This window comes from Dermacentor andersoni, chromosome 4, assembly GCF_023375885.2.
Source record: "Dermacentor andersoni chromosome 4, qqDerAnde1_hic_scaffold, whole genome shotgun sequence".
In the NCBI taxonomy this organism is placed as follows: Eukaryota; Metazoa; Arthropoda; class Arachnida; order Ixodida; family Ixodidae; genus Dermacentor; species Dermacentor andersoni.
The window spans coordinates 66,310,929-66,323,756 of NC_092817.1; the positions used below are offsets into that span (position 1 = coordinate 66,310,929).

At 47.5% G+C, this 12,828-nt stretch overlaps 2 protein-coding genes across 5 annotated transcripts in view; both read right to left on the bottom strand.

Moving 5' to 3' along the window:
- pum (pumilio) overlaps positions 1–12,828 on the bottom strand; it is a 119,931-nt gene that overhangs the window by 82,355 nt on the left and 24,748 nt on the right. For all 4 annotated transcript variants that reach the window (XM_055073876.2, XM_055073875.2, XM_055073874.2 and 1 more), the window contains exons 6-7: positions 12,338–12,462; positions 2,378–2,618 (exon numbers count right to left, since the gene is read on the bottom strand). In XM_055073876.2, coding sequence (XP_054929851.2) covers positions 2,378–2,618; positions 12,338–12,462 — 366 coding nt within the window. The remainder of the gene's footprint in view (positions 1–2,377; positions 2,619–12,337; positions 12,463–12,828) is intronic.
- On the bottom strand, positions 5,752–8,706 carry LOC140217341 (uncharacterized). Its single transcript, XM_072287851.1, has one exon. It carries the CDS (start codon positions 8,557–8,559, stop codon positions 6,304–6,306), a length of 2,256 nt encoding a protein of 751 aa, XP_072143952.1. The 5' UTR covers positions 8,560–8,706; the 3' UTR covers positions 5,752–6,303.

The window sequence follows — 12,828 nt, forward strand, 5'->3', positions numbered from 1 at the left end:
CGAACGTGACGTGACTTCAAGACACCGAAGGGCTTAAGGGGGGACGCGGGGATCAGATCGCGAAAATCACAAAAAAGATCGATTTTTGGCAACGACGCGTTTCGGTATCTGCAATGCCTAATCTACATTGTATCAAAATGGTTTGACTGAAAACGCACTAAAAGTGCCCGAAAAAAATTAATTTATCAGTGCGTAGGGTGAGAAAACAGCTTTAAATCGCGTAATATCACCGCGGTTCACGGAGGCCTAACTCGTCTTTCCCGCCACCGAACGCCGCCATCTTGGTATCGTTCGAAAGCTCGATGTTTCGCCATTCCGTTTCTGAATTCTTCGGTCGTCGCCATCTTGTAACAAACACACAAACACAAAAGACGTGCGGGTCTTCTAGAGGCGGTCACACGGGCCCTGCGATGAAAGCGGGCCTCCGATTGGTTGCCGTATTGAAAGGCGTCTCGCCATTGGTTGCTGCTGCAGCAGCGGGCAAGCTGGTAACCACAGCGGACCGCAGTTGTCTGCTTTGAAAACCACGCCGGCGTCTTTCTTCGTTTGACACTCGCAGAATTCGGATTTATGAAATCTCCCAGGTCAGTGATGGATCGTCGCTCATTTGAAAACAACTTTTAAATGAAGCATGCCTTCGGAAAACGGAAGCACAAGCCTCCTACGGCGAGAAAAAGACGGTGGCCAGCGGGAGAACCCGACTGAACACGCGGATAACGTGCCGCGTTATCTTGCACCGTGAGATTCCAGCAGCGAAGCCGACAATCGCCCGGTGACATCGACACTGATAACCAAGTCACCGGAAGACGTGCCAACGGAGGCTCTCGCACCTGTGCGTACGGCCGCGCGAGTCCGCAATCGAGATCGCGTTGTTGGAGGCGACGCGGGTCGAAGGTCTCCATCGCCGGCAGAGACTGTGTGCGTTTCCGATGCATCGTGCGACAGGGACACGCAGCCTGCGAGTGAGCCCCAACCGTCGACGAGCTACATACTGTATGGTGACTCAAGGCTCACCAGACGAATCGTCACACGATTCAGACCCGCCTCGAGCCGCGTTTTGTGTCAGCGGTGACTGCAGAAGTGCAGGCATGCAGCGTTGCGACTCCCTTCGCGCAGTGTCCGCGACTGAGCGGAAGCAGCAATGCCAAGAACAAATTTCGGCCCCTTGTGACTGTGAGTTCATTATTATGCCTGTTTCCGCGATGAACGCTTTGATCGCTAAAACTGTGCCCAAGATGCCAACAGCGTTCTGTGGGTGTACACTGCGATACCAGGCTCGGTCTGGCAGTGAAAATGGTGGTCATGCACTACTCCAGACGGCGCAAGAAAAGGATAAAGAACGCCTGAAGAAGGCATCCAAAGCCCACCAAACAATGAGGCAAAGGTGTAAGAAGATGCCCGACAGCAATGATTCAAAATACTATAGCCCTGGTGCTTTTTAATAAATTTGCAGTGCTTTTAAAACTTTGCAGCCAGTTTTCTCAATTGCATTTTTTTTGTCAATCACCTCGCTCGTGGAAAGCGTAGCACAACAATGGCTGGACCGATTTTGGCCCAGTTTGTTTTGCTGTGATCCACAAGCTGTGCTGTACGTAAAGACAGTCTTGAAATGTTTCTTTATCTTTCCATTATTTAATTATTTCACAATTACTACATGGCTCCATGCAGTGAAGCACAGTCATGTGCATGTTATGTTGAGCAAAAAATTATTAGCGCACTAAAAAAAAAAAATCGAACACTGTCTTGATGTAGATTAGACATCTGGGCAAACATGCAAAGTATTCCCAGCTCCCTATCACATTTCGTTACTGTGCCAGGCTTTCCACAAGCAAGGAACTTATAAATTCTTATAAAACAAAAACTAATTAAGATATCCTAATGAAATTTTAGATTTGTCTCTTTATTGCAATGTGCAGCGTGTGTGCCAAATTTCAGCCCTTTCTGTCAAGAAACAAAAAAGTTAATTCTGATCCCCTCCTCCCCCCTTAAAAGACACAGACCGGGAGCAGCAAGAGGGCATTCCTTCATTCATCTCTGTCGAGCTTCATGCCACGGGCCGCTGCGTCCGAGTTGCTGCCGGCCCGTAATGACTTTTATGACTGTTAATTTCTTTGTACTCTCACTGTAAATAATGTAAATAAACCTCCAGTTTTCATCTCAAAGTCCTCCTCAACCTCGGCCAACTCCCGCACCCAACGGTAAAGTCCCATATCTGGGGGACAGCAATTGGGATTGTCCTCCAGATCCAACAGCACACTTCTGAACTTTACGCGAGCAGTTTTTTCACAAAATCTGATACAAAATTAGTAAAACTGTAGGATGTGCCTAAATTTGTAATCTTGACGAAGAATTTGGCAGAGTTTACAAGTATGCATACCTGTGATGCGTAATCAAGCATTCCTGGTGACTCCATGGAGGTAGGCAGCAGTCCGTGCGGTGGATAGTCGAACGGGCCCAATGGGTCCATTGGATGGTGCTCAAAGTGTGGCTCCAGCTGTGGCCCTCCACCACCAGGACCCATGACCAGGGCCTCCAAAGGTGCCTTGGACAGCTTGTCACCCTTGTCCTCACTGGGGGAAGCTTGCCGGCTGCTACCTCCGCCTCTGTAACCCACAGGGCTGTCAAAAGAGAAAATGAGAGGTGCACGTTCACTTCACTGCAAACAGCCGGGGGTGCATAGAACAGCAAAATATCAAATGTACAAGTATCCTTAGAATACACGCTTTGAATATTGAGTCAAATACCAAACACTCTTCTCATTACACAGAAAGGAAAAACAAATATGGACAGGGTACACTGCCATAATTGGACTGCTTCCTTCAATACACATAATGCTATTTACATATTGCTGTCATCAGCCAACTAGAATCGCAGCACACGGTTACCTGACAATAGGCAGATAAAATGGCCAGTGGACTAAGCTACCCACCCACTGATTTATCAGACATGATATCCTGGGACTTGCTCGATTATTCGACTTACCCAAAACGACGTCCCTCAGGGGGAGATGCTACACAATAAACTTTTTTATTATTATATGCACTAAAGATTTGAAAACACTACCATTAAGTTTTCTATGTAGATTTCAAATCTGATTAAATTTTGTGGAGTTGCTATATTTCTTTAGTAATGTCCTACACAATGGCAAAATATAGTTATCTTCGTGGACAGTTTCTTGTGTATAAATGTGCTGTAGCTTATTTAGCTCGTAGACTGCAAAGTGCCAATATCTATCGAAACAGCATGTACAATTACTGGAACTATGCAAAAAAAAGATTAGTACACCAAATTTTTTTCGCATGAGAACAACCTTGTGCACTCATAATTACCCTATCCTAAAAAAATTTGCCACACATACTCTTCAATATGTGTAAAATACACATATTAACTTGAAATTGCACTATCTCTTGGAAGTACAGTGAAAACTCGATAAACCGCATTTGGGCGGAGCTAGGAAAAAGTAGGTACTAAACGGTAGTACTGCTTAACCGAAATAGCATGCGATCGCCCACTTACCTGTCAAAAACGGAACTCAGAGAAGAGTGCGATGAAGGGAAAAAACATGCAGTATTTATTTACTTCGTGTGACAAACGTGTTACTTTCGTTTGATGCCGCCGTGGCCTAGCAGCGACGACAGCGGCCTCAAACTTGCTGAAGCTGTGAGCCAGCTTTTCAGCCAGCCTCCTCTTCTCGGCAAACACTCGCATGGCAGATTCCTCATTGGTGTTGCATATTCTCCGTGCGTGGGCGCGGTAGCGTTGTAGAAGTCGCGGGGCACCTTTTCATTGCGAGGTGCTGTTCTCGTCGCGACGACTGCATTCGTGAGGCTGACGTAACACGCAGCTTCTGCCACTGTCGGGCCTGAATCGCCTGTGCTGTCGGTTTTCGAGTCATCCTTATCACTGTCACTGGGCGACACTTCGGCAAAACAGAGGCAACGATGGCGAAAAGTCGAACCTCGCAGCCGACATCTCTTTGCAGTCGCAGCAGCGCTGCTGAGCAACTTCTTCACATTCCAAATGCCACACACCATAGTCAACAGTAGACCCATGTTGCGTGCCAGCGCCGACTTGTACGTGTCACGTTCGACAGCACGAACAATGTCCTAATTTTTCTTCTATGATGAGCACCCGGCGTCTTTTTTATCTGAGCTTCGGCATGACGCGAGTCCTTGCTTACACGACGCCACAACGCTCTCTGGGACGGCACCGAAATGATGTTGATGTGGCTTGACGCGCAAACGCACAAGGCGCTTGGAGGCCGTTGTTCAGATCTCCAAGGCTTGTTTTGCCTGGCCCCCCGATGGAGACAAAGCACCGCCGTGCTTGCACGGTGAAAAGTGGAAACACTATGTGTTAACCGATACGTACGCAATAAGCTGGTATGGTTTATATGGACACAAAACACATTATGTTCAATGGTCGCTGACTCGGGGATTTGAACATACTACTTTTAAAACGAGACTACTGTTTAAGTGGGTACGGTTTAACGAGGTTTTACTGTAGTTGCGAATGTACAAGGTTATATTTCATGGGATTGCGGAAAAAAAATTAAGTGTTATAATTTTTTGTCGATGAGTAGGACATAATATAGTAGCTACACAAAAACCAATGACACATTGGAAATCTACATAAAGATATCCTATGAATAGCTCTTTTTTCAAATTAGTAGTACAAATAATAATAATAAAAAAGTTCTTTTGAGGAGACTAATGCATAACTGCGACCACCAAAGTTTCAGATGCCTTTGGTGTATTGCTCAATTTTCCAAGCTCGGGCATGGTATGTTGCAACTGTCTATCAACTCAACAATGACGCAAGCACCACTACACAGCCAGCTTCCAAGACCGCTGAGTGAATAGGCTAAGAAAGAGGAGGATGCAGACACACACACTGAATAACACAACCACTAGCGTCTGACTATCAACAGTTTTATTCAGTCCTCGTTGCTTCCGCCACCCTCGCCGTTTGATGAGCCAGCCTAATTGGCGTTCTCCCAAAGCTGGTCATACTCCACACTGTCCATTACATTCCGAAATTTATATCACCTTGAAACTCTTCACAACAGTTGCCAATTAAACCACACAACACGTGTCCAAAATCGATGCACACACTTTTAGCAGCGATGCCCTTTTATAGAGGAATACTGAACAAAAATTTTACTGCCAAGATTTTTAATGTAGTGAAAGCTGGGGTGCTGAAAGTGGTAAACAAGATTGTTTTTTAAATGAAATCAGCAAGAAATAATAAATTTATTAACTTTTCTAACGAACTACCATACCTAGCGGTTGCACCACGAAACACAGGTTCTGAAGTTCACGGTATTGAGTATTGAAAACTGGAAAAAAAATAATAATAAAGTCGTGAAATATTGTGGCGCGCAAGCACACAGCAAGGACCATGGAACTGCCCACGCCAGCCACCGGTAGAAAACGAAACGTCAGGGAGCAGGCTAAGCGGGCACTGTGCGGGCTGGGCTGGCAGTGCCGGCGGAAATACGGGCGCATGCTGAAACCATCAAGGATGATGGAGCTACGAGGGAGTTGAGAGGGAGGGCAAGAGGAGCATAGTTGTGAGGATGGGCGAGAGGGAAGTGAATTTGCTTTCCTACCAGCTTGATGGATAGCGCTAGTTACCGAAACAGCGGCATTGCGAAGGCCGGAGTAGGCCTCCGCTTCTGCTTTTCTCTGTGTGCTTCTTCCTTCGTCTGCCGACAGATCAGCACTGTGTTTACATTCATCCTGCATACTTAAGGGGGGACGTGGCTTTGAAAATCAACTTTCTTATTTCTTCATAGATTTTGATTAAAATTGGCACAAATGTTTAGAATGTCTCCCTGATGCTTCCATAAAAGTTTCAGGGTGATACCTTAAGAACATTTTATTAAATTTGATTGAGCAGAATGTTTCAACCTCGAACTTTGTGAAGAGCCTGGGGAACATAAAAAACGTGATAGAAGGCTTGTTAAGTACTGATTGCATAGCTAAATGCACGCTGAAGGTCGTGACATTCTTGCTTTTGTTTTTTTCAACACAAATTTTTTTGGAGTGTCATTTTTTATGTTACCTTCGTATCAAGCACACTTTCAAGGTGAACAAATAGCCACATCATAAATTTATAAAACGTCAAGGCCCAAAAGCAAGAATGTCACGACCTGCACTGTAGCCCAAGGAACAAGACAAAAAAAACAGAGTCAGAATAGGCCAAACGGTAACAAAGAAATCAGCTCCGCAAACTGAGCAGAAAGGCAAAAACACAGTTTTGAGAAAAAGGCCTTCAAAGTTTTGCCTTGCCTCCACTCTCCTAAAATGCACCAGGATTGTAGTCCTTGGTGTCCTTAGCACAGCGGGGCTTCTTGGGCATGTGGCCTTTCATCTGATGTTTTTTCGATGCCTTTTTTTTTCGTAGGGCATCCTTTTCTGCAGCTCTTTGAAGGGAATGCTTTCCTGGCTTCAAGCCAAGTGAGGCACAAAACTGTCTGTATGCACGAAGCGTTCCAGCATTGTACTTGCAGACTGCCTCATTGACAGCTGTCTCCGCTGCGATCAATGAAGCATTTTGCTCTTTTGGTAGAATTGACCAAATGACAGCGTGGAGACTCTCGGCTGCATTCTGAGTCTTCTTGCCTTGGCAACGGCTGAGTAGCTGAGGATCCGAGAGGCGTTGATACACAGGCAGCAACGCAGCTGAAACATGTGTTGCCAATTTGTACTTGTGTTCTGGCGGAGCTTTACCTTCAGCTTCTGCAGCCTGGTGTCTGCACCAGCTCAGGGGTCCTGGAGGGCAGAGCTCATGATGAGGGTCTTTATCTGTTGAAGTGATATGATAAAAGGTTGCCATTATGGCCCTTTGCATATCATCTACTTCACTATTGTTACGTATGGCCATGCCATAATAATTGGTGAGCTTTTTGATTAGGTCTTGGGTCAGGCCACCCTTCCCTCCAATTGGTTTACTTCTTCTGCTTTTTGAGACAAGTGTTCGCAGGGCTGTACCCATCCTCTTTTTAACGTGATTGATACAGTCCTCTTTGTTGAATGTAATGAAGCCATAAGCCTTGTCTTCACAAAGGGCCTGGAAGGTACGGCTATCCCCATCACAAACAACACATGTGTAGCGGAGGTCATTCCTTTCCAGTGACCTTCTGAACAAGATCAACGCTGCCTCGACCTCCATACGGCTTGAGTTTGCATCGGTGTTCTTTTGGCACACGTGATTCTCTTTCCATTCACTGTAGCCTTCATCGTTTTCTTTCGGCCCAAGCGTGCATCCATGGCATCTGTTCGAGAGCACAACGCAGTCAAGCACCAGACCAGTGTAAAATTCAATTATTGTGCCCACACCGATATGGGATGCATGACCACGTGTCATCCATGTGCCGTCGTAGACTACCGTCACATTTTTTGTGAATGCCAGGTCCATTTCGCTGTAAACTTTCCGCACGGCTGCCACAGCATCAGAAAAGAGACTTGCTGCAGCCATCCCACCAGCAGGCCTGAATTTTGATTTCAGGTGTCTTTGGAATGTCTTATGGTGCAAGCCTCTGTGTGAAACGTTCATTACTGACCAAAAGTCAGTCAGTGCAGTTGCCCCTCTGCCGGTGGTTTTAATTGCTTGCATTGCACGCATATTCACGTCAAAAGCCTTACCACCCTCTACTCGCGGCGATGACCATTCACTTGCAACAACGCCGCAGGCATTGCAGGTCAGTAGCATTCGTGCAGCCAATCCATGCCTTGTTCCCAAATGAACAGTCAGTCCCGGCTGAGAGCATTCTTGGCACAAGGCATTCTTGTACAAAGCATTCAATGCTGTGACCTGCACAACCAAAAACTCATCCGCCAGCTCCACATTGGCACAACTTCCTCTCTCACCTGTGAGCTTCATTTTTCTTTCGGTCGCCGAAACAGAACTGAGTGATGCTTGCACTGTCTCGGCTCGCCCACGAGAAGCTTCTATCGATATGTAGTGCGGTTCCAAGTGAGCCTGAATTGTACTGCCGAATCTCGACTGCGTTTCATCCACGCGCGAGGTGCTTGGTCGCGGGTCCGAGTCGTCGGCGGGTGAAGTGCTTGGTCGCGGGTCCGAGTCGTCGGCGTGTGAGGTGCTTGGTCCCGGATCCGAGACGTCGGCGCCCGAGGTGCTTGGTCGCGGGTCCGAGTCGTCGGCGCCCGAGGTGCTTGGTCGCGGGTCCGAGTCGTCGGCGCCCGAGGTGCTTGGTCGCGGGTCCGAGTCGTCGGCGCCCGAGGTGCTTGGTCGCGGGTCCGAGTCGTCGGCGCCCGAGGTGCTTGGTCGCGGGTCCGAGTCGTCCGCGCCCGAGGTGCGTCGTCGCGGGTCCGAGACGTCGGCGCTCGAGGTGCTTGGTTGTGGGTCCGAAGCATCCATACATTGAGGGAACTGCTGCTGTGTGTCCACGATGTCCGCACCGCACTGAACATCAGCAGAATCAGCACTGGAAGCTCTTGATGACGCTCTACTTTTGGGCATCGGCGACTTGCGCTTACGGCTGCCAAATTGATGCGAAGTTTTGTATTTTTTTTTGTGCCGTCGCCGATCCATGATCACAGCCGAGATCCAGCGCGAAACTACGCCACAGAGCTTCTGAGCCGCTACCGAAACTATGGAGAGGCTCGTGATACGGGCGATGGAGAACGTAGCCTCGGGAAGAGCAGACGACGCGCGGCACTTCGCCCGCCGTTGCTAGGGGCAACCGCTCCGGAGACCAACGGGGCCGCGCGCCGTTGTCACGTGGCGCGCGCCGCCAATCAGGAACCTCCGCGAGACCTCGAAACTTTTGCTTTTTCTGCATTTGTTTTCGCTTGGAGGAGGCCGGGAAGGCGGCAGATTTGAAGCTGAAGAAATGCTCTTTCTGTTGCGACCAAGATGGCGGCGTTCGGTTGCGCCGTTACGGAGATGTCGTGGCTTGAAAAACACAGTCTTTTTGCGATTTCCGCAAAACTTCTCGTCGCCGTGGCTGATACAACAATTTTTTTAAAGCACTTCTAAGCGGTTTTCAGGGAAGATATTTTGGAATCAGGTAGAGAAAGGGTTATAAAAACTGAAAATGTGATTTTCGAAAAATCGGTTTTTCGGTCATTTTTCGCGATGCCAAAGCCGCGTCCCCCCTTAAGGGGGGACACCCCACTTAAATTTTTATTTTTTATTTGTGGCCACAATTTGATAAAACTTCCATCACTGATGTATTTTGACATGCTGATTTCAAATATTCAATAGGTTTTCCCATGCAACAAGTTCTTTTCAAAATATAAGCAATTCATGTTTTTTTTGTATGGACTAATTTGGAGGCAAGTTCTCTCTACAATGCTGGCTGTTAATGAAGGAGACTGGCACATCAAAATGATGTTGAATGATCAGAGGTTGCAGTGCTACAAGAATGAATGTTCTAAACTGATTTATGCCGAAGTTACAGCATGTCAAACTTTTGTACGCAGAAGGCATTAGTGAAGCCCTGGAGAAATTATTACTTTTTCAAAATTTCTGTAATGATGTTTGTTCACATTTTAGGCCTACTGCACTCCCAATTTGTCCACCTTTCTGATGAAAAAAGAATTATTGCAATAAGATGAGTAGAACCAGAGATATCGTCACTCCAAAACTACACTACCATCAAAAATGTCGTTTTGAGAAAACGAGAAAAAAGGAATACATTCACTTTTAATCAAAAGTGCAGAAATAATTTTGCATTACTTTGCAGTGAAAGTGGCTAAAAGCCACCAGGAATGTAGTCGCTCTGACCACGGCCACCCAAATGCGGCAAAAACATCGTTTAGCGCCGTTCGCCGATTCCCGGTGTCTTGCATCGCGTGCGCGGCGAGGTTGTTCACGAGGGTCGAGCTCCATGCCGACGCGATATCGCCGCAACACGCGCACGTGATAACGATCTTTATGGCGAGGCCAGATTATCGTTCGCTTTTGCCTACTGCGACGCTGCCGCCGCACACCTTGTACTTGACATCAGTCCGCTCACGGAGTCCTACTGAGGAAAGCGAAGCCTACCTCGGCGTCGACTGGCGCGGCTGCAACGCCGTCGGCGCGAGTGAGCAAATCCAACACCCGCGTTGTTGCTGGCGTTGACGCGAGAACTCGAAGTTTTTTTTGAGCATTCATCTCCCTCTGCAACAAATCCGCACGCTGCAACATTGCAGTGTCACGCCGAACGCGGCCGCTGTCCGTAACGATTTCACTCATTTGTGAGCTGGCTAGGCCTACTTCGGCATCGTCCGCGGTTTCGGCATCATTTGCGGTTGGCGGCGAGCTACTCTCGATGCTTTCAGAAGGAATGGAGCGCTTTTGAAAGTTATAAGCTGATCGCTTCTTCTTTTTGCCGAACTTGTGCCTCGTGGCAAACTTTCCCGGTGGATCGGACATCGTTGGGCATGGTGCCAACAAACCTACGAGACGCGCAGTCGCGTCGCCTGCGGAGTGGAGCAGACGATGGGAACCTCGCGCAGCCAACCACAGCGCGCGTTTTTGGTCACGTGCGCTAGTCAACGAATCGGATCGCGCGTTCGGGCTTTTTTTCTCCCCGGATTTCAACGTCACTGGCGTACCGACGGAGTCACTTTTGGCGGGAAATTAAAGAAGGAAGGCTCCTCTTTCCAACGAGACCAAGATGGCTGCGATCGCGCGCGTAGAAAAAGAGCTACGCGCCGCGCTAAAAAGGGCTGTTTTTGCGCGGAATTCAGCTCACAGTGATGTTATAAATTGATATTGCGGACGAAATACTCTTCCCCGAGATTCGAAACTTGGTGAATTAAAGGAATATTAGCTGTAGATATCGAAAATTTCGTTTTCAAAAAATCGATTTTTTCGCAATTTTTTCGCCGCAAAGAGCCGTGTCCCCCCTTAACGCAAGTCATGTCTCATCAAGAGGACGAAGTTATTGCCACTGATCATAATCATATTGGTGTGCTCCCTTCTGCTGTAGCGTCGCCACATTCAAGAGAGGAGAATGGCGTACTGCGTGTCGCCTTCACGTCCTTGTATGCAGAGTCTGTCGTGCCCTACAGAATTAAATATGGCGCACTGTCTTGAACAACCTTCTCATTGAGACATCTCGGTTTAGGCTCGTCATTGTAAAAAAAACAAGTGCAAACGAGACCAAGCCAAGCCAACCAAAACAAGTGTGAGCGAGAGCTGACGCGAGCAGACAATAGTGCGAAACAAGCGGTCCGGCTGATCCAGACCAAGTACGAATAGTGGTCAGGCGGGTCCACATGACACCAGTTTCCCGCGCGTACGTCACTGTCGGGACCACTCTCACCGGTCTCCTCCGCTTGTGGCTCGCTTGCCGCAGCGGTGAGGTGCGAAAGATCGGCCCAGGACCGATCCCTCCCACGGTGTGCGCTTTGCCGCTAGTGTGGCCGGGGCATTACGATGCGACGCAGAAACGATGACCTTGCCACTTGGGAGAGGGTGAAATTTCCGCCATGTTTTTTCCTCGCATGCAACGTTAAAAGGTCTCTCCTAAGCTTTCTCTCTAATTGCGGGGCCAGTGCAATGCTGGTTGGAGGCGCCGCCGCATGATTTATCGCGCTGCTCAGAGCATTGTCGAAGTGCTGCATGTTCAAATTAACTGCCGCAAATGCTTCCGCGTTCGAATGACCAGGCATTTTCGCCGTTTGGAATACACATAACTTTGACGGGACCCTCAGTGTCAGTTCGAATAAACTGGAAGTTCGAATTAGGCGTGTTCAAATTAACTAGATTCGACTGTACCAGCTATGGGTATGTGCTTGACGCATAGCGAAACTTATTTTTTTTTCACGTTTTCGTGCTCCACAGTGAATGCCTTACATAAGTAAAAATGAAAAGAAGTGCCTAAGTGTGTCCCCTGAATGAAGTAAGTGGAGTAGAAAAAGGAAGTAACATTACCAGCACAATAGCAGGCACAATGGCCATGCCACCTTATTCCAAGCATTGAGAAAGGGAAGAACCGGGCATTCTTTCTCTTCATGTGCAAGGAAGACAACTCCCTTCATCGTTGCTCCTTTAGATAAGTAGGACTTTATGGCATTGATCAAAAAATGCACCAAACGATGGCTTTTAGCGACAGATACCAGATTCACTTCTAGAGGTTGTTTGAGAGACAAACCTGGAGAAAAGTACTTGATCCTTTTATTATTTATCATTCCTACTTTCCTCACAAAAATAAATAACTAACCTGTGTAGGCCCAAAGCTAGCCAGCCCCATTGCTTCCTTCAGTATTCACGGAACTAAAACACTCCACTAACCAACCACAGTTACTGTCCACCAGTACAGTGACGGCCACCACGACATCACCATAGGAGCAATTATATTAGGTTTCTCACTTACTTGTAGACCTTGTCGTCATCAATACCGTTGTGCATGATCCCGTTGGCTTGCATCACCGCAGTTCGTCCGTCTGAATCTTTGAGCTTGCCCTCTTTTCCCTTCTTCACTTTTTCTGGATCGTTGGTCTGAGAGAGCAACCAAATGCAAGAACAATCATTACAAGTGGCTAAAATGAAAGCCCCACATGCGTCAACTGCATAACCTGCAAGCCTCATATATAGTTCGATAAACATGAAAAGTTGTAGAACATAATGAAGAAAGATGGCACATCTTGAAGCAAAGGTCCTATGCAGGACCATCCATCCTTGCTTGGCACCCTAATTATTTCCAATTTTTCAGAGGGCACCACAACAAAGTCGATAAGCATTAATATGTAGACCATTCAAAAGAGCAAATCTTGACAGGTTATTCCACTGCACAAAGCCTCGCGAAATACACACAAACTCAGCCAGCAATAGCGGAGCCCAAACTTCTTGTGAACTCCTTTTTCG